This window comes from Trachinotus anak, unplaced genomic scaffold, assembly GCF_046630095.1.
Source record: "Trachinotus anak isolate AG129_WGS33_773 ecotype Australia unplaced genomic scaffold, CSIRO_AGI_Tana_v1 ptg000004l, whole genome shotgun sequence".
NCBI lineage: Eukaryota > Metazoa > Chordata > Actinopteri > Carangiformes > Carangidae > Trachinotus > Trachinotus anak.
In genome coordinates, this window is record NW_027273855.1 from 144,072 (window position 1) to 165,591 (window position 21,520).

The window sequence follows — 21,520 nt, forward strand, 5'->3', positions numbered from 1 at the left end:
AAATAAAGACATTCACATCACCCTCAGCTACGTTAGCATGCTAACACACGAAACTAAGATGGTGAATATAACTAATATTAAACCCTCCTGAAGTCAGCATGTGTGCATGCTGACTTCAGGACAGTTTAATAGAAATCATGAGCAGAGCTTAGAGAGAGAGAGACATTAAAAAGGAGTAAAATTAGGCTGCATTACTGTTGGTGTTGGAAATGTAATTTAACAAAGAAGAATAACTAAAGCAGAAGCTGAGAGTTTGATCTGAATTAGAAAGTGGATGAAAGGAGCAGAGGGATGCTGCAGGATGTGGTGAAGTAATGCACTGTCTAATGGAGTAATTCAGGATAGAAAAAAAGTTAATGGAGGAGAAACTGAGGAGACAAACAAACAGAGAAGTTTCCTTTATAGAATTACACTGTTATTGAAAACATTCAGCTTATTAGATTAACAATGACTAGGCCTACTGCAGTGTGTTTCCTGTGAGGCTCCATGCAGGCGAACCTATATTTCTATACACACTCGCTCTCTCTCTCTCTCTCTCACACACACACGCACACACACACACACACACACACACACACACACCAGGATTCAGCCAGACTCATCGCAGCGCTGCTCCCACGTGAACTGCATGACATCATATGATCTCATTACTGAGGCAGTTGAGCCTGACACACAGACCTGCAGAGACACGACCTGCAGAGAGAGACACACACTCAGACAGAGCTACAGTACTACAGTATTACTTCATTTAATACGCAAGGCGTCACTATATATTATATAAAGTGTATATATTATACACTTTTTCTTTTACATTGTAGGTGATTTAGTCTCTTAGACTTTACTGTCATTTTGCCCCCTGGAATCTATTTAATGTATTTTATTTTTATGCTATTTCTACATTTGCTTTGGCAACACATGAATGTACTTGTCATGCCAATAAAAGAAAACTGAAATAGGAGTGGGGGCACAGACACCTCTCAACAGAATTCAGAATATGAAGACAAACTTCCAATCTATAGTTTAGTTTGATCACTAAATATATGAGAAAGACACAAAAGCAGGTTTTCCTGAGTCTTTTCTGGTTACTTCATGTTTACTGTTGTTGTCCTGAACCTGGTAGGACTCATGTAGGTGGCTGATATGTGAGGCCACTACAGTGAAGTGATTCCACCAATAGGATGTGGATGGCTGGGAGGAATGAGTCAGACTCAATTGTTTATGTTTTCCATGGCCTTGGTCTCCATGGCAACCTTTCATTTTCACTTCCCGGTCAACAACATGGGCACCAAATGCCCACTCAGCGAAACTTTTCCTCTTGTTGCACAATCGGACACATGTTGCAGCTCCGACAGTGAGAGCCGTGTGCCCCCTTCATCCTCCAGATACTGTGCTGACCAGTTTCACCTGTGTCTGTCTGATTCTCAGTAGGATTTCACAAAAGCACTTGATGGAGGGACGGGACATGGGCCAGAACACATTACATTCTGGGGCAGATCTGGATCATTTACTATGAATTTTAATATTTTTGGTCTGTGCCCTTCTAATTACCTCCATTGTGGAGGTTATGTTTTCACCTGTGTCTGTTGGTTTGTCAGCAGAATTACACAAAAGTACTGAACCGGTTTGCACCAAACCTGCTGGAAGGATGGGACATCGGCCAGGGATGAAATTTTGGTCCAGATCCTGTGAAACTTCCTCCAGACGTGTTTTAAACTCTGTAAAAATCCTCTGCTATGATTCATATTTAGTTTAACATGTTTTCATGCGTAAAAACTGGTCTGAAGCTCATCTACTCTGACTTCCTGACTGAGAAACCTGGATCAGGCCTTGGCCCCGCCCACCACCTGCTGGCTCCAGGTGTCCAGGTGAAAGAGCAGAGAGGATGAAGATGTTAGAGGAGGAAACATCAGAGAGACTCAGCCTCATGTTGGAGCCTCAGTCAGACCCAGACTCAGATGAGGAGGAGTCTGAGACCAGAATCAGAGACTAGCAGACGGATCAGAACCGTTAGCGTAGTTAGCATCTGTTATTTATTTATGTTGTTTGTTAGCTTGTAACTGGCAGTGGCTGACACAGTGTTAGTGGTTGTGCTAATGCTAACTCTGGCTCTCTGTACTGACAAGGTTTCAGGTGTATTTAGCCCCGCCCCCCGTCCCCAGAAGTTGACAGGATTGGTTCCTTAGGTTCTATGACGTATGAATCCCTGACTGTCTGGATCTGTTTTTATGAGACTATATAATTATTATATATATATTTATATATATATATATATAAACATCATGTGGACAAGAACCAGGTGAAACAGCTGATTTTGAACTCGAGGGGGATGAAGACACATGTAAACACATGCTGCCTCTTTGTGACTCTGTTATTCAGAGACTTAAAGGAAAATGGATGAATCTATATTTTATTTAATGTCAGATTCTATGAAAAGACCAGAACTGCTGTTGTATTAATCCACCTCTCAATATTTCCCAACTCACCTCAAACCCTTTGGTTCCTGCTGAAGACATCAAACAGCTCACAAGTGTATAGTTACAGTTCTTAATAAAGGCTCAGTATTCTCCTACAACAGCCTGCCCCTGTGGTTTGGAGCAAGAGTTACTTACTCAAACAGGAAGAAATAGTGAATTTGTTGGGGACTATTTTCCATAATAATCCACATGTGGTGCTGTGGTGAGTATGTGGAGCAGGTCGGTGAGTGTGTGTTCCCTGTAATGAAGGAACATGTCACTGATGTGCTTTTTATTGTTTTGGAAAACAGTGGAGCTCTATGACTCAGAGGAACAAGAGATATGAAGCTTTAATACACACACACACACACACACACACACACAAAATACTTTTAGTTTGATCAACTAATTGTTGGTTTTGCTCTTTGACTTATTTGATACAGAACTAGAACAAAGACTCAGGGAATATTCATGTCTCAAGGTTTGACATGGTGAAATAAATCCTGGATCAAAAATGTTAATTGAATTAAGACTGAAATAAGACACACACACACACACACACACACACACACACACACACACACACACACACACACACACAGAGTGAGAGAGAGGTGTGTTGCATGGTAACTAGGAAGCTGGACTGTTTAGAGCAGTGAAATGTAAACAGGGACTGAACCAGAGTCTGTTACACAGAGAACACTTTACTGAGGCTGACGACATGAGGACGTTTTCCTCTGATTACAGCTTTGTGAGATTTGTGAGAGGTTCAAGTCCCGGATGAGCCCCCACTCTGTCACATGGATCATCAGTATGTGACAAAGAGGGAAACCCAGTCTGTGTGCTGGTAAATGTTTTAATCAAGTCAATTATAAAAGTGGAAATGGGTGTGTCTGTCAGTACACATGCAGTGTGTGTGTGTGTGTGTGTGTGAAACACTAAATGCAAACAGAGACATCATTAGTCAGCAGGCCGGGGGAGGAGGGGTCAGCTCTACAGCCTCCTGAGCTCAGTCTGCTCAGGTGTGTTGCATCCCTGACAAGTTCACGGCTCCACCCATCAACCCTCTGAAGCCCCAACAGAGCCAGAGCCAAAGCAGAGGGACGGGGGGGGGGGGAAGACCTTCTTCTTGTATTTTCCACAGTTGATATTTTCGTCTTGTTCTTCTTCCTCTTCTTCTTGTTTGCTAACACTGTGGCATGTCTGCAACACTGTACATACTGTCTGTGTCTGTGTCATCCTGTCATACGTTACGATACAATATTTGGACTAGTTATTGATTGATTTATTAAACCGCTCACTCACTGACAGCTGGCTTGACTCTGTGGCTGTAGTGTAACTCCACCCATCTCTCTGTGCTCCTTCACACTAGTTTCTCTCAGGTCTAAAGTGTGGGTCCGTTCCTCAGAATGAGAGAGGACACAGCTTCAGCTCCTGTGGGGTGAACACACACACATGTGAACTTTATTACACTCGACTGTCCTCGGTACACACACACACACACACACGGCCGCTGCCTGCACACACTCACACAGACAACACTTCCGTTTTCAGAGTAACACACAGGGTGTTAGCTACCACACCCTTACACATCAGTCACACTGGTCAGTGGTGACTAGTGTGGTGTGTGTGTGTGTGTGTGTGGGTGTGGGCGAGGGTGTGGTTGGCAGTATGAGCACCTCAGTGTTAATAATGTATTTCTGCAGTGTGCATTTACCAGTCAGTTAGTTGATGGTCTGATCCAGGGAGGATGGATATTTACAGGTTAGTGTCTTTCTTAGGATTATCAATTGACAGAATTCAAAGAGCTTGATTTAATATAAAAATAGAGGAAACAAGCAGCCTGGCTCCATTCAGAGATTTAAAAAAAACATTATACACATTATATCTTGCGGAGTTTGCAGAGTAACTTCAGGAAACCAATAAAACACCATCACATAACCTTGTTTTCTTGTGGCCCAGCATATGCCTGGTTCCCTGGCCTGAATCCCACACACAGCATAATTGTCAGATGCTACTTCCACATGTGGACCAACTCTGGTGCTCACACACAGAAAGCTTCCAGCTGTCAGCCAGCACCTGAGGGTAACAGCTGTAATCTGCCCAGACGTGGAAGTGTGCAGGCCAGACTCGGGCTGAGAACCCAATCAATAAAGCAGTCAAACTTTATTTGTATAACACTTTTCATACAGGTTAGTGCAGTTCAAAGTGCTTCACAGATGACTGAGCCAAAAAGAAAAGGACAAGCTGACAATGAGATAAAATAATATAGATTTAAAAAGCTAATGAAAAATGAATGATAAAAGAACACAAAAAATACAATAAAACAGAATTTACAACATAGATACAACAAAATAAATGAATAAAATAATACTAAAACTGTTCTTAATTAAACAGCAGGCTGAAGGTACGTTTGAGGCCAGAGTTGGTGTCTCCAGTGTTTATGCTGAGGTGCAGACACTGAGTGGTGTCAGTCTTCTCATCTCGTATCAAATAAACCTGTTTCCCAAAGTGTTGAATCACTGCTCTGTTAATAAAACCAGCAAACCTCCACAGTTACACACAGAACAGCTGTATGTTTGCAGCCTGGATCTAAATGGAAAATTTTGTCCTGACTTTTTTTTTGAGTAGTATTGGGCTATTTCTGTTGTAATGTGTGTGTGTGTGTGTGTGTGTGTGTGTGTGTGTGTGTGTGTCACTGGTCACCAGAAACAGGCACATACTGTAGGACCATTTTTGGTCCTTGCTCTCTTCCCAGCGTCGGACCGTCATCCTTGCCCTTCAGCGGAGTCTAAGACAGACGCAGGAGATTCAGACAAAACAGAAGGACTAGACAAGATGGGGTGGGGGGGGGGGGGGGGGGGGGGGCACTCACTGATATCTGACCTTCACATGAGGCTGTGCAGGGACCCCGCTCAAAGTTCAGCCGCTTTCCTGCTGAGATATCCGCTCTGTGATTGAGTCACTCAGCAAAGGAGTGGCAGTGTGTAACCACTTCCTAATCTGGGCTGGGATGAACAGACTGAACGTTTCTTCACTTACAGACTCTTGATCCGTGCACGTCCTTTTCCAGGAGTCTACACCGAATTCTACAGTGAATTCACAACTGACGAGTTCAAACGCGAACAGTCCAACAGCAGCTTCTGACACAAACTAAATTCAGATATGTGAGGACACCAAACACGGTGCCTCGGCTGAATGAGCCCACACATCCCTGAGGGGCCCTGCGACGTTGAATCGTCCTGGTAACGTGGAGTGATGTTAGAGCAGCTCTCACACGGAGCAGAGTCAGACCGAGGTTAGGATTCCTCACATTCCCCAGTGAGAGAACAACATTTGTTCTGCATTAACAAGCGTTCAGATATGAGCTCATTGTTCCTTTTTAAGAATTAGGAAAGTAGGGCGCAGATGAGCAGGATCTTATTTATATACGGTGCAATAGTGCCCCCTAAAGGCCGCTTTGTAGGGTGCATTAGAAACCCAAAGGATTTCCACCAACAGGATGTGGAAGAAGGAAAATGAACACATGGATGAGGACAGGGCCACCTGACACCCCGCTGCTCCCACTGCCCCCCCCCATTACTCCATCTGTCGGTCTAAGATCTCCTCTACTGACAAACTTGAGCTTAACACCTGTAAATTATAGATTATAGATTACAATACTTCATCAGCTGCATTAAGCCCATTCAAACGGGCTCCTCCAGAGATATTAAATTCAGTTGTTTGGCTGAGAACGTGATGATTGTTGCTTTAAATGCCAGATATGCGTCCATATTGCACATCAAGCATAATTCCTCTGCAGTGGTTCACGTTGTATAATGAAAAATGTCAGTTCCATTAGACGAACAGCTGCAGAGGAATTATACTTCATACACGGACCGGAAATAAATAAATACTTAAACTGATAAAACAGAACAGTAAACCTTCACATACTTCAGCACTGAGTCGAGCCGCCGGCGTGCTGTCGTGTGGAGGACAAGGCAGCGGGAGCTGCAGGTTTACGGCTGTAACGTAAAGTAAATGTCGCCCTGCTGTCTCGGGTTATCGTATATAAAACTACACTTCCCAGCATCCACTTGAACCTTGTAAACTGCCATCAACTTAATTTTTGCAATCATATTTTTAAGTATATTTTATATATCAACGCTTTTATATCACAGTAAAATGACGCTGACCCAAAACTAACGTGTAAATAAATATAAAACATATTTCCCTCAGACGGCCTCGTCGATATGACGAAGCGGAAGTTCCCGCCTCTTCCTTTCCTCCATTAGGTGAGTGCGTGGTGAAGCGCGTCTTCTTCGGCTCTTCGTAAAATAGACAGATTTAAAGTTCTTTATCCGAAATCTTAGCTCCGATTTCACAAAGTAACTTGTTTTTATGTGTTAATTTACAGATCGCAACCATGGGCCGCCGACCAGCCCGCTGGTAAGTCCCCTGTTCGATCGCTTGAGACCAGGCCGGTTCATCGGCTCGGAGGAAAATGGCAGCGGCTCTGACTCGCACCATGTGCCCGGCGCTGGCAGGCCGGCGGGCCTCCTGACTCCCGGCCGCCTGGTGTAGCGTTAAAACGGCGTCAAGCCGTCTCAGGGCTGCCGGTGCTCACCGCAGTGAAAATCTGTCTTTATATAGACTGTCCTAATGTCATAATGTCGTAGAGCTGTCGGCAGTTAGCATAATGCTAAAGCTAGCACGCCGCCCTGCACCTACCCGCTGTTAACTTCTCTCCGTGGAAACGTGTATGAAGTATAATTCCTCTGCTAATCGCTGTTTCACCGTGTTACTTTAATGTGTAGCAGCGGTGGGTGACGGTTACTCACCTGTGACCGGAGACAGAAACACCAGAGTGTCGGAGTCTCCCTCAGGTTTTCTGCTGGTCCCTCGGAAACACTGTGTCTCTACAGTTTCCTTCACTTTGTATTTACAGAACAAATGTGCAGCTCTTGTGTGGTTGCTGGACGGTGACGTTGACAGTTTGCTCTGGTGCTCAGTGAACTGATGCCACTGACATTATCTGTGGAGTCTGACATGTCTTCCAGTGTTGTCTGAAGGCTTTTTAAACAGCAGTGAGTCACACTGTTCAGACCTGGCATTAACTTCAGTCTGCAGTGATCCAATCAGTGGACAGCTCTAAGGCTTCGTCCACACTGACACACCTTTCATTTAGAAAAGTGTTTTAAAATGAAAACGATCCAGACGACTGTTTTAGCTCAGTATCAGAAACGAACTCCATCCATATGAAAACACCTCAAACACACACACATGACCATTCACCCACTGGGCATGTGCAAACCTGTGCAAACCTGTGCAAACAGTGAACATCCACATTAATGCCTTTTAGGTTTAAAATTCATCTCCTCTGCTACGTTTACTCCTTTTGTCCAAACTACTCCAGAGTCCGAGCCCCTCAGAACTACTGAGTCGGACGAGGAGCTAAAACAGCAGCGTGGTCGGACCGTTTTCACTTTAACACAACGTCACACAGATTAATCCGACTGTGAAAATAGTCCCTGTCAGACGCACTACTTCCTGCTGTTTGAGTCACGTTGGCTTAAAAGTGCAGAGTGCAGAAATTACTGATGCCTTTTAAAACAGTGGCTGAATCCGAGAACTTTTTACATCTGAACAGAACGGCTGTGTTCTGGGCCACAGACAGTCAGACTGACACGTGGCTGATTTTGGTCTTTTTAAAGGCATCTGTTGACAGTAAGAATATCATTAACCTCCAGAAAGAATTACAGCAGCAGCAAAAGTGATTCAATGACTTGTGTGGATAAATCAGTTAAATTTAACCCTTGTGTCTCCCACAGCTACCGCTACTGCAAGAACAAGCCCTACCCCAAGTCCCGCTTCTGCAGGGGTGTGCCTGGTAAGCTGCTCTGAACTCAGTATCACTGTTGTCCTGAAAGTTTAACAGTGTACTTACTAAATGTGGATGTAAGCCTCCTGTCTGTCTGTAGTTGTGGCTGCCCGTTAGGACCTTAGATGCAGAGCACAGTGCTTCTGACAATATTCACAACAGTCTGCTGATGAAGATCCTGCAGCTTATTAAGCCGACCAGTTTTGCTCCAGTGCGGCTCTGGTGTGCAAAGGCTGCAGACAGTGACTCTTTGGTTGTGTATGTCCTCAGCTGGGAGGTGCTGGGTGCTTTAAGGGACCACTGAGACAAAATACTGTTGTTGAGGGATAATCAATAATCCAAAGGAACGTTCATCAGTGGTTAATTTCTCTGTTAATTTCTTCCTCTTTTCCTTGAATGTAGATCCCAAGATCAGGATCTTTGACCTGGGCAGGAAGAAGGCGAAGGTAGATGAGTTCCCTCTGTGCGGCCACATGGTCTCTGATGAGTACGAGCAGCTGTCTTCAGAAGGTGAGCAAACACAAAGCTGCTGACACATGTGTCCTGAAACCTGTTAGTTTGTTTTTCTAATGGGGGAACTGAGAGGTGAGGACATGCTTGGTCCTAAACTAAAACCTGCTGCCACAGATTGGGTCGGGGGGTAAGAGACATTCTGCAGGGAACGATTCCAGCCACCTGTGAATTTACTCATGCAGAGGCTCATTAAAGGAACCAGCAGCACATAAACGAGTTGAATGAACGTATCAGAATTAATGTTCCACAATGGTGGAGTTGTCCTGTAAATGTCGTCCATCCAAGCTGACGCTGTGATGTTTAATCCTGGTCCCGTGTAGCTCTGGAGGCTGCCCGTATCTGTGCCAACAAGTACATGGTGAAGACCTGCGGTAAGGATGGTTTCCACATCCGCATGCGTCTGCATCCCTTCCATGTCATCCGCATCAACAAAATGTTATCCTGCGCTGGAGCTGATAGGTGAGTCTGTTCCTCTGGATCTGATGGACACAGAATAACAGATGTGATGATTTAGACAAGTTTCTCCTCACTGTGTTTTTTCAGAGGCTCTTTGAGCCGTTGTTCTGGCTCTTTAAATGACTGAAGTGTCTTGAAGCTACTCGACTTCTCCACCATCCACATGATTTTAATACATCGTTCGTATTGTAAGCTTGTGCACTTGTCTCCTTCTTGGCTCTCAGGCTCCAGACTGGAATGCGCGGTGCTTTCGGTAAACCCCAGGGCACCGTGGCCCGTGTGCACATTGGTCAGGTGATCATGTCCGTGCGCACCAAGGCCCAGAACAAGGAGCATGTGGTGGAGGCTCTGCGAAGAGCCAAGTTCAAGTTCCCCGGACGCCAGAAGGTAAAGGAGCAGATGATCAGCCTCAGCACTCAGACCTCGGGTTATAGATCTGCTTTGGTTGTTTAACAGTTAGGTTCAGCTCTGCAGCTTATTAAGCCGACTGGTTCTGCTGCTGTGCGGCTCCGGTGTGCAAAGGCTGCAGACAGTGACTCTTTGGTTGTGTATGTCCTCAGCTTGGCCGTGCTGAGTGCTTTAAGGGACCACTGAGACAAAGCTTATCTGGCTCTTATACCATTCAGCCATTTGCACTTTTTTCAGGCTTTTTGCCCAGTGGTTGTTTAGTAGTTGACTTCTGTCATTGTCGCCTTCAGATCCACATCTCCAAGAAGTACGGCTTCACCAAGTTCAACGCCTGTGACTTCGATGACATGATGGCTGAGAAGCGTCTGATCTCTGATGGCTGTGGGGTGAAGTACATCTCCAGCAGCGGCCCTCTGTCCCGCTGGAAGGCCCTTCACGCTGTCTGAGCTCTGTAACAAACATAAATAAAAGTGGGTTTGATTACAAAAGTGACGGCTTTGATTTTGACTTTATTCAGACTCAATGTCTGGTTCAATTTGTGTAAACTTTAGTGGGACTTTGTAAAGTGAACAGCTGATATTTTGTTTGTTTTGCAGGCAAGAGTTTCACCTTTAAAAGAAAACCTGGCATTACATCAGTTAATTTTATTTCTGCAGCACATTTAAACACAGCTTGAGCTGACACCAAAGTACTGGACAAAGGAAAATTAAAAGTAAAAGTGTATAAAATAAGGAAAACATGTTAAATATACTGTATATAGAAACATACTGACTAAAACAAGACAAGGAGCAAATACAGAATATGAACATGACAACAGACTGAAAGGGGCCAGTGAGTAGAAATGTCTTTTAGCTGAGATTTAAAAACGGATGGAGGGAGCAGATCTGACATTTAAAGGAAATGGTTCCATAATTTTGACACAGGAACTGAAAACTCTGACCTTTGTTAGTTTTAATCGTGGGACATACAGAAAGATGAGCTTTCAGATCTGAGAGATCCAGGAGCTGAGTGTCTGATGTAAGTGGGGCCTGAACCAGCAAAGTCTTCAATTAAATGAACTCAAATCAGTGCACAACCCTGCAGCAAACTACAGGTGATTGTTTTTAACGGGGTCGCATCGGAACACGAGTAACTACAGAGGTCAGGTCACAGAAATCAGTCACTAATGATACTCATGGAAATGATTAATTGATATTTCAGCCCTCAGATTTCATCATGGTCTGTTTGTACCACATCACAGGGGTTTAGTCCTTCATGTTACCAAAAAAAAAAAGACTCGAAGTGAGAGATTAAAACCAAAAAAATGCAGAGACTTAATTCTGATGTCCGTCAATCATCAGTAGCACCTGCCTCATGAGTTTTGTTGAAGTTTCTCTGCTATGATTAATATTTAGTTGAAAATGGTTTTCCAACATAAAAAGTGAAAAAACTGAAAATTGAAAACTGGTCTGAAGCTCATCTACTCTGACTTCCTGATTGAGAAACGTGGATCAGGCCTTGGCTGTGTTTTCTGTTTCTGTTGTCATGACAACGGAACAAGTATGAATGTGGCCCATTAAGACTATATGTAAACTGCCAGTTTGTACAAAACAAGTTTTCTCCTTAAGTTTGACAGTTAAGGTGGAATTTCTGGTTAGCTGAGGGAGTTATCTCAGGTTGTTGCACAGACTCACTTAAGAGGTTTCCGTGGTTAAGGAAAAACCTTGAGGCATTTACAGCAATGGAAGATATTTCACAGCAGTAAAAATAATACAGATTCCATGGAGACTGTTTGTTTACTAGCATTAGTGCTTATGACACCGGTTATCATCTCAGAGTTGGCCTGTAGAAAAAAATGGCAGAAGAAATGAAGGCAAGAAAAACAAACTGGTCAGAGGAGGAAAAGGTGAAAACGTCCTTAAAAGTAAAATTGATCCACAAATAACATTTAACAGAAAACACCAAATGTGGGAAGAAACTGCAATGAAAATTAATTCAAGGGTTCATCCAAGAGGTCAAATAAAATATGACAACTTGTCTGTTTGGGTCAAAAAGGAGGTGATCATGTAGAGAGGTAACTGTCTGCAGACTGATTCATGACATTATGTTGAATGACTGTTAAAAGCTTGACTCCAGTGAGACAGACGAGGAGGGAAAGTGATGAGGCCAGTGATCAGACAATTATTTTCTCCTTTCAGTTAAATCTCCACAAAAATCATTAATAAAGATTAAAGAACCATAACAACATAAAATCCTACACAGCCTCTACAGTCTGCTTTACCTGTACTCCAGTGCCCTCACCTGGAGTGTTGTGGCTCTGCTTCACCTCAGGATCGCTGCTGGACATTTGACTGATTTTCATTTTCAGCATAAAATCTGGTTAAATACGAGGGATTTTTATTTCCTGCACATCAGTGATTCATGTTGACTTTGACTTGAGAACTTTTTACACACATCCAAAATAAGGCTGTAAAATAATAATTTCTGCTCTCGGGGTTTTATAACATTTGTGGATAAGAGATTCAATAGGTCAGAGTCATTACACAAAATATACACATTAAACACACTATTAAAAGTCTCCATTTGATTTACTAACAATCTTAAATATATTAAATGCAGGAACTGCTGCTACACACCAGCGCAGACACCCAGCATGTGTTCATGCTGTTTCTGTAATAAAACACTGCAGTTCAGATAAAAACTAAATAGTGTGTGAATTAAAAGATGTAAACTGGAAAAAAATCAAACAAATTCAGCAATATTGAACATGACACCTGAACATGACTTCCTGCGACAACAGGAACCTTATAACTGTGAGATTATATTTGTGGACACCACCCTGTTTCTCCTCCAACACCTCAGCCCCTCCACCAACCCCACCTCCTCCTCTTCCCGTCCCTTATTCTAAAACTGCACAGAGGGAAATGAAACCAGGTACAAAGTTACATAAAAACACCCTGAACTCCTCACTGCATTACTGAACTAACAGCAGAAACAATGGAACATTAAAACATGTTCACAGTATAATTTCTCAACTATAATGCCCGTTGTTTATATTCTGTCATTGTGAATAAGTCTTGTCTCCTAATTCATCCAATAACCCTGTGGCTTTATTTAGTTTGACATGTCAGTGAATTTGAATTTAAGACACAGAGTGAGTGAAGTAAAAACTGACCTCCTGTCTCTCAGTTTCCCCTGAAGCCTGCAGTTAGAGGTAGAGGTCCCTCCCACAGGAAACACAGGCTCCGGCCAGCTTCAAGTTTCACAGGAGAAGAGGCGGTAAGAAACAAACCAACCCAGTCCTACGACGAACAAGCTGGTAAGTCACTGCTGCTTTGGTTTGACTGACTTTTATTCTTCTAAAGACTCAGTCGAGGAAACAACTCTTACTGAGGAACGTGACCTGTAACCTGAGATCTGTGTGTGTGTGTGTGTGTGTGTGTGTGTGTGTTTTTGACAGAGGGTTTGTAGTCCTCTGCTTCAAAGAGACAGTGTATACAGACGGAAACAGGTATTATTATAGTTACCTTGTGAATATATATATATATATATATATATATATATATATATATATACATATACATATATATTTTGTGTGGCTGAGTAAACCTCCCATGTCTGCTGTGTAAACAGAAGCTGTAGAAGTCACAGCTGAACGTGAAGGATTTCCCATGAACACCGTGACGTCATGTTAGTTTTACCGTCTCCGTGTGTGTGTAAGTGTGTGTGAGTGTGACTGTGTGTGTGACTGTGTGTGAGTGTGACTGTGTGTGTGTGTGACTGTGTGTGTGTGTGTGTGTGTGTGTGTGTGTGTGTGTGTGTGAGTGTGACTGTGTGAGGGGGCTTTTATTGTGACACTTATGTTTATTTTAGGCTGATTCTAAAGGCTAATGAAAAAAAAATAAAAAATATTTTTTACGACTTCCTGTGACAGTCCTCTATCAAAATGAAAAATAAATATACAAACTTTCACACTAATCACATGACTCTATGACTCAATGCTATTTTTAGGGCGTGTGAACAGCTGTGCCGTTATCATTTAACATTTCTGTTAATGTGTGGGTTCAGCAGACTGTGTTGTGTTGTGTTTTGAACTTTGGACAGAGATAAGCTACTTCGCCCTGTTCGATCAGCTGAGTTAATCACCTCCAGGCTCAAGCTCCAGACTTTAAACAGATATGAAAGTCTAACTCTCAACAAGACAGTGAGAATGGACAAAATGTATTTTCTCAAAATGTCAAATTTAAGACATAATAAGATCCGTTAACCCTCCAGACCGAGCCCTTGATAACTGTCATGTTTGGGGAAATCTTAATATTCACTTTACCAGAACAGGAAGCTCTTCACTGAAAGCTGAGTCAGAAAACAGGAAGAGCAGAGAGGACCAGGCTTCACAGACACACCTGCCGTTACTTCACTGACCTGCCGGCTCTGCTGGTTGCACCATGTGGACTTTCATGGTTTTATTGTGTGATTCTTTTGAAGCACAAGTGAAGCTAAGTTAATGTGTTCATTTTAAAGTTTTTACTCTTTTTAAGTTTTTACATTTTTATTCTAAGTCTTTTGTGAGGGTTTGGTCAGTTTTGGACCCAGACGGAGACACAGGAGTCAGTTGAAGTGTTGGCAGCAAATCTATCAGGAAAATAGTTTAAGAGTGGAGAAAGGTGAGGGTGGAGGGAGGCTGGCTGCCTGGGGAAGGGGTGAGAGGTCAGAGGGGTGAGAGGTCAGATGGGAGAGGACAGAGGGGTGAGGTCAGAGGGGTGAGAGGTCAGAGGGGTGAGAGGTCAGAGGGGAGAGGACAGAGGGGTGAGAGGTCAGATGGGAGAGGACAGAGGGGTGAGAGGTCAGAGGGGTGAGAGGTCAGAGGGGTGAGAGGTCAGATGGGAGAGGACAGAGGGGTGAGGTCAGAGGGGTGAGAGGTCAGAGGGGTGAGAGGTCAGAGGGGAGAGGACAGAGGGGTGAGAGGTCAGATGGGAGAGGACAGAGGGGTGAGAGGTCAGAGGGGTGAGAGGTCAGAGGGGAGAGGACAGAGGGGTGAGAGGTCAGATGGGAGAGGACAGAGGGGTGAGAGGTCAGAGGGGTGAGAGGTCAGAGGGGTGAGAGGTCAGATGGGAGAGGACAGAGGGGTGAGGTCAGAGGGGTGAGAGGTCAGAGGGGTGAGAGGTCAGAGGGGAGAGGACAGAGGGGTGAGAGGTCAGATGGGAGAGGACAGAGGGGTGAGGTCAGAGGGGTGAGAGGTCAGAGGGGTGAGAGGTCAGAGGGGAGAGGACAGAGGGGAGAGGACAGAGGGGTGAGAGGTCAGAGGGGAGAGGACAGAGGGGAGAGGACAGAGGGGTGAGAGGTCAGAGGGGAGAGGACAGAGGGGAGAGGACAGAGGGGTGAGAGGTCAGAGGGGTGAGGTTGTAGTCTGACAGCTGAGGAGGCAGGAATGGTTGTCATGGGAGACAGGCACAGTGACACAGTCAGCTGTTCACATGAACAGTGCCACAGCTGGTTCATTTACACTGTTAATTTATGACAGTATGTGTTATAGAAACTGGTGGCGTGTGTGTGTGATGATTGACAGGTCTGTCTTGTTGCTGATCTGTCTGATGCAGTGGTGTCATGGCTGCGTCTGCACTGTGTTGAATACCATCTGACTGTCTCCAGGTGTCCTTGTCTTCACCCCCACAGGTGACTCTGAGCCATGAGGTCATCTTCCCTCCTCCTACTCTCCTTCCTCATGGGTGTGAGGGACGTTCAAGGGGGCTCAGACTTTAGAGTTTGTGCCTTCAACCTCCAGCACTTTGGGGATTCTAAGTCCAAGAAGAGCGACGTCATGCAAACTCTCTCCATGGTACGACAAAGACACGTGGATTTGGCTGCGATACTCTGATATCTGACCTCTGTCTCGAGCGTCAAACACATCAGCCCTCACTGTGAAATTATTTGGTCTGTGCAAAGAAATACTGCAAGTCATGACTGGGACAAACAACAAGGTCCTAAAACCATATTATCACTTCCTGTTCCCTTTTCATGAAGTCTCTGGTTTCTGGTTGATGACTGAAGTCAGGTCTGTGTTTAACAGCAGCTCAGACATGTTCAGGTTTGATTCTCTGACTTCAGATCCGTCAGTAAACCCCTCAGTCCTGATTCTTGAAGCTTTTCCGGTTGTTAAAAAGGCCGGTTGCTAACAAGAGTCTAAATGAGACGACAGAGGTCGTCTGGGACGTTAAACGTCATCAGTCCAACATGAAACCGATCTCCTCACCAGTCCACCTTTACAGCCTCGCTGTGTTTCCACAGACTGTCACTAACTCTGTCAGAGGAAAGGCTTCTGTAGAAGAGCTCAGAGCTGAATCAGACTACAGGCTGGAGGTGAGTGGTGGTGACGGTGAAGTCATGTGACCGTGGTGTCGTTGGTTTAGAGCCTAACATGAGCTTCTTACTGCTGCTGGTTGTATTTAGGCTTTAAACATCATAAAGTGGAGTCATTAGTGAAGATGATCCTGCTGAACTAAACCTGTCAGGATCAGAAGCTGTTGCTGATTTTCTCTAATCATCCAAAACACAATGGAGAAATCCTATTGGCTGTTAGTGGAGGGAACCAGGTGATGATGACTCTCTATAGGCAGGAACACACTGCCTGCAGTGTGTGTGTGTGTTTGTGTGTGTGTGTGTGTCTGCTGCTCTGTCTCTACAGAGAGTTTACAGGTTACTCAAATGTTGGATTTATTTTCATTGTAAATTCATCTGATTTATTTTAGACAGAAACGTCTCTAAAACGTCTCTGTCTCCACCTGCAGCTGAAATGATTTAAAATGTATTTATATTTTTTATATTTTTATGTTTTTCATGTCAGTGTCATGTCCAGACATGGAGTCTGTAGTGGAAGGTGTCAGTGTTATGTAATGTTGCTGGTGTGATGTCACTACGACATCAACAGGTCTTTGGTGTAGAAACAGGCGACGCATGAGGTGTGTCACACAGGAAGCGGGTTCCCTCTGACCTGTTAACATGGCCGCCAAAATAAAAACCAAGACGATCAGCTGCTGACACGCCACGCATTCAGTGTGGTCCTGGCCTTATACCCAAAATGCATCACTCTGTTGAAGCAACAGGTTATTGAACCTTCACTTTATACAATACTTTATATCGATACACGGCAGAGTTTCCAGGAAGCATTTCATTAGTACCAAAACATATATTCACTGTATAATTTATGCTTTAAGCTGTAATATCACACACACACACACACACACACACACACACAGCTGAAATCTGAATCTTCTGTTGTTCCAGATCATCACTCGCTGTGATGTGTGTTTGCTTCAGGAAGTGAGAGACAGTAAAGGAAAAGCTGTGCCACTGTTACTTACACGTCTTAACAGGTGATCACACACACACACACACACACACACACACACACACACACACACACACACAGGTGACTCCAACAACAGTATTAACGGTTGTATTTGTGCCTCTTCAGTTATGACGCTGATCATAGGTATGAGGCGGTGGCCAGCGAGCGGCTGGGCAGGACCGAGTCCTACCAGGAGCAGTATGTGTTCGTATACAGGTGAGCTGAACTCTCGGTGTCTCACAATGTTACAAACAGCTTCGTTAACACTGACGTGGTCCTGTGTCTGTCTGGATGTGTGCAGGACCGACACCGTGACCGTCACAGGTCGGTATCAGTATCCGGACGATCGACCGGGAGATGTTGATGCCTTCTCCAGAGAGCCCTTCGTGGTCCGCTTCAAAGCCCCCAGGACAGGTCAGTGCTCTAACGCTCAGGTGTCCCGACAGGAAAATGAAAAGCATTGACATCCTGTCTCTGTCCCGCCCGTCTCTTCGCTCAGCTATAAAGGAGTTTGTCCTCATACCTCAGCACACCACCCCCACCAACACCACCAGGGAGCTCGACGCTCTGTATGATGTTTTACAAGATGTGAAGAAGATGTGGAAAACTGAGGTAAAAGCTCACACTGCTCTTAGAATAACACGGTTCAGTCAGGTAAGATTTACTCACCGTGTGTGTGTGTGTGTGTGTGTGTGTGCAGAATGTGATTCTCCTCGGGGACTTCAACGCTGACTGTGGCTACCTCGCTAAGAAGAACAGGAAGAATGTGCGTCTGATTACGGAGAAGAGCCTGGTTTGGCTCATCGAGGACGACACTGACACCACCGTGCGATCGTCCACCTCCTGCGCCTACGACAGGTGAACCCACTCATCAAAGGGAGCGTTGTGAGCAAAGGTCCTCACAGTTTATTCAAGACATTCATTTGTCCCATCATTAATGTCGACAGTGAAAATTCACTTCTCACTGTTCAGTTAAACTGGATTTAAATAATCAGTGTAATTTCCCTGGTTCCTGTGAGTGAACCCTCTGATCCCAGCGGCTCCACTCACATGAATCTGTTTCACGTGTGACCTCAGCTCTCAACATGCCTCCACATTTGAAATGATAGTGAGATGTGAGATGTGTGTTGAGTGTGTCCGTTCTGTGTGTTACAACAGGATTGTTGTTCACGGGGAAACATTCGTCAGAGCAATTGTGCCTCTTTCAGCCAAACCATTTGACTTCCAAACAGAATACGACCTCACAGAGGAGCAGGTAACAGACCACGTGTTTCTGCTGCTGTGTCCCGGTTCAGGGGCCACATCCTTCAGGGGGAGGGGGTCTAACAAAGGCCCAACCGCAATGAGAATGTGGTCTTCACTAACAGTTGTAACATTAGCTGCTGTCCTCGGCCTCATTTTTGAAGAAGCCTTTGAAATGAGACAACCTCATCACGCTGCTGTGACGCAGTCGTGCTCAAAGCCTCTGAACGATGCAGCCCCTGACCTGAGACACAACTCATGACTAACTGAAGTAAAACTGTAAAAACTCTAAAATAAACCCACGTTCTGAATCTGCTCCGTGTGCGCTGAGGTTCACAAACTGATTCTTCTGTGGTTTCTGCTCAGGCGCTGGAGGTCAGTGACCACTACCCAGTGGAGGTCCTGCTGAAGGTCGACAGGTCAAAAGTTCCCTTCAACGGTGCCACGTCTCTGACATTAACAGGCACAAATCAGAAAACATCCCAGTTACAGCTCTTTTCTTGGTTTGTCCTCAGTCATCTTCTCCTCGTGTTAACATGGTAGCTTCATAGTGAACCCAGGTTTTTCTCAGGACAGCTAACTTCATGATCTGATGAGAACTTCAGGATGTGTCGAGTCCAACCTGCCAAATATCAGCGACAACACTCCGCACAAAAGTCCAACCATGTTGTGTTCAGGGTAAAAAAAAAACAACACAAAACCCAGAAAATTACACAACTGTTGACCTGTACCTTTATATAACTCACCACACTGTATCTGCCTGTGTATCGAGATGTTAAAACATCAGTAAGTCAGAAATCTGTTCACTTAATCTGGTTCATCTGTTCTCTCCCTCAAACTGATCCGAGGTCAGGAGGATAGGATCATCATGTTACAGGAATATAATGTTTTTATTATTTTCTCACCTCAATCCTGTTAAATGCATTTGAGGGAGAACAAAGAAAGTGCAACAGTTCTGAAAACCAGCAGTTTATCACTGTAATGAAAGTGAGTAGATCAAGTGCACAAATCTCTAAGCTGGAGGAACAAATGGAGGAATTCAAGTGAACAGAACTGATGCACTGAAGTAAGTAATGGAGCTCATGAAATACTAATGTGAGGGAATTACATCACATCAGTAAGTTCTCCGTAAAATGATGCTGTAACTTAGGGGTCGGGGTCGGTGATGCCTTTATACACACACAGCACAAGCAATGCACTTTGTAAATACTCCTGTTCAGATTTTGGTTTGGTTCTGTTATTCTCTGTAAAATAAATGTGTTATTTTTCCCTCCCTCTGTTTTCTTCCCTCATTGTCACAGGTGCTTTAAATTCAACGTATATTCAATTGAACCTGATAATAATGTTGAACATGGTCCATCTATGAAAAGAGGAGGAGCAGCTTCTCTGTTCTGAAGACTACAGAATAAAAATATTCCTGATTACATGAACTGACGAAAAACCAAATGTATAATCAGGATGATGAGTCGTTAGAATTTCCCAACAAACTTAATTAACCAAAGTCTTTCTTTAGTTACGATTCATTACCAAGACAGGACGTTCTGTAATCCTGCTCCTCCAGATGTGAGTCCACTGATGTGTCCTGATTCAGGGGCCACATCGTTAGGAGGACGCGCTCTATGAAGTCGTGACCTGACTGAAACTGAAAGGAGACGGTCTGCTCAGTGGAAGATTTCCTATTTATCCTCAGCTGCTGTTTTATTTGCAGAGTCCGCCATATTCTCTTTTCAAACAGGGATTCACCAGCAGCGTGCAATGAATCTTGGGATAGATTGGGACCCAAAGGATCCACCCACCAGACTCTTCATTGCGCAGGAATCAAAGGATGTGTTTTGGGGCCACGTTTTAGGGACAAACGCTGCGGCGCTGTGACGCAGTCAGTCTTCAGATGCAGCCACTGAAGGACGTTGTAACAGCTGAGCACAGAGAGCAGACACAAAAGCAGGACTCCAGACACTCAGGGGATAAAGTTCACAGTAAATTTACATGTAGAACAAAGACTAGAACATTGACACAGGTGAGGAAGATGAACTGGCACAGAGCGAAGGGAACACTGAGACTAAATACACCGGAGACAATGAGACACAGGTGCAGCACATTAGGGCGGGGTCAGGTAATCACACAGGAAGTGCAGGGACCTGGAGCGAGTCTGTATCTGTCCTCAGCTGACATGAATTCCTGTCTGACTCCTGTGTGATGGGACGTTTGCTCTTGTTTGTACAAGTCTTCCTCAGTGTGTTAATTAGAGCTGGATCAGACAGTTGATCTTTCACACTGGAACCTTTTGAAATCAGTTTTTAAGTTGGAAGTTGTTTTTCATCATATTTCTTTTGTATATATATGACAATGACTCTGATTATTCATGATTTAAAGATCATTCTAGATCTTTCTGTGCTTGTTCTGCTCAGTCTGAGCTCAGGTTGTGACACTATGAGGAAGTACCGTACTGTACGTAGTGACTGTAGTAGTCCTGTGTTCACTCCTGTGCAACAGGTGCTGTGCAGACCTGCAGCAGAGGAAGGACACAGGGTGCTCTCTGCAGGGTGCTCTAGAGTTTCTGCATCAAGTTTTGCAAGTTTAAGTTGTTGTAACTTGTCACATTCTTTCTTCCCCTCTGTGGTGTTTGTGGAGAAGAAGACAGAACTGATATGTTTCCTCTTTTTTTCTGGATGTAATTGTCTCAAGTTAAATTTGCTTCCTGTGACTAATCCATCACGAGACGAGGAAAGTTTAATGTATTTCAGCTTTTACTGGTGCTGATAATGTTCTGTTCTCCTGCAGGTGTGAAGTTAGTGTGAGTATCTGTGCAGCTGATCCCTGCAGTGACAGGTTTAAACACCTGGAGACTACACCTGTCACTCACGTCTGCATGAAACTAACAGCAGACTGAAAAACAGCTGATTCGTGCTCCCTCAGATCTGATCCCTGCTTCTTCGACAGCTCAGCTCACAGCGTGTGAACACACCTGATCATGTTAGACCGATGTGATGGAGACATTTCTCTTGTTCTTCTGGTTTTTAAAAATGGCATCAGCTTTTCTTCTCTTCCCTCGTCAGTGTTTCCTCCTCTTTTCATCAGATGATGCAGCTGATATTTGTCTGTGGTTCTGATTCTAGACGCTGTGATCGACCAAGTTCTTAAAAGAAGCCTGAACGTCATGATGAAAATGTCGACCAGCAGAGCTAAACCACAGGAACAATGCTAAAAAACAAAGTTACAACTTTTTTTTTCTTAAATTTATTTAAAAATTGAAAACTGAAATCT

At 44.2% G+C, this 21,520-nt stretch overlaps 2 protein-coding genes, 1 long non-coding RNA gene and 2 other non-coding genes across 8 annotated transcripts in view; 4 read left to right on the forward strand and 1 right to left on the reverse strand.

Moving 5' to 3' along the window:
- Positions 1 to 14: 14 nt before the first annotated feature.
- Positions 15 to 7,453, reverse strand: LOC139619977 (uncharacterized). Its single transcript, XR_011690710.1, has 3 exons — positions 7,274 to 7,453; positions 3,759 to 3,887; positions 15 to 693 (listed from the first exon to the last, which is right to left on the reverse strand). It is a non-coding gene; the product is annotated as an uncharacterized lncRNA (long non-coding RNA).
- On the forward strand, positions 6,726 to 10,182 carry rpl10 (ribosomal protein L10). The gene is made up of 6 exons (XM_071475063.1): positions 6,726 to 6,881; positions 8,264 to 8,322; positions 8,716 to 8,823; positions 9,147 to 9,285; positions 9,507 to 9,669; positions 9,981 to 10,182. Exons 1-6 carry the CDS (start codon positions 6,859 to 6,861, stop codon positions 10,134 to 10,136), a joined length of 648 nt encoding a protein of 215 aa, XP_071331164.1. The 5' UTR covers positions 6,726 to 6,858; the 3' UTR covers positions 10,137 to 10,182.
- Positions 8,492 to 8,624, forward strand: LOC139621215 (small nucleolar RNA SNORA70). The gene has a single exon (XR_011690953.1). It is a non-coding gene; the product is annotated as a small nucleolar RNA SNORA70 (small nucleolar RNA).
- Positions 9,751 to 9,883, forward strand: LOC139621214 (small nucleolar RNA SNORA70). Its single transcript, XR_011690952.1, has one exon. It is a non-coding gene; the product is annotated as a small nucleolar RNA SNORA70 (small nucleolar RNA).
- A 2,675-nt stretch (positions 10,183 to 12,857) lies between the features above and the next one.
- Positions 12,858 to 21,520, forward strand: part of dnase1l1 (deoxyribonuclease I-like 1) — a 68,168-nt gene continuing 59,505 nt past the window's right edge. Inside the window, exons 1-9 of one of the 4 annotated variants that reach the window (XR_011690709.1) lie at positions 12,858 to 12,988; positions 15,343 to 15,505; positions 16,951 to 17,039; positions 17,141 to 17,230; positions 17,316 to 17,428; positions 17,514 to 17,626; positions 17,715 to 17,872; positions 18,173 to 18,269; positions 18,623 to 19,492. Coding sequence is in view for 3 of the 4 variants with exons in the window: in XM_071475059.1 (XP_071331160.1) it covers positions 15,356 to 15,505; positions 16,951 to 17,039; positions 17,141 to 17,230; positions 17,316 to 17,428; positions 17,514 to 17,626; positions 17,715 to 17,872; positions 18,173 to 18,269; positions 18,623 to 18,799 (987 nt within the window). In the remaining variant the exon portion in view is untranslated. Of the gene's footprint in view, positions 12,989 to 15,038; positions 15,506 to 16,950; positions 17,040 to 17,140; positions 17,231 to 17,315; positions 17,429 to 17,513; positions 17,627 to 17,714; positions 17,873 to 18,172; positions 18,270 to 18,622; positions 19,530 to 21,520 lie in introns of those variants that run through there. The other 3 variants (XM_071475059.1, XM_071475061.1, XM_071475060.1) reach the window with 3 other exon arrangements.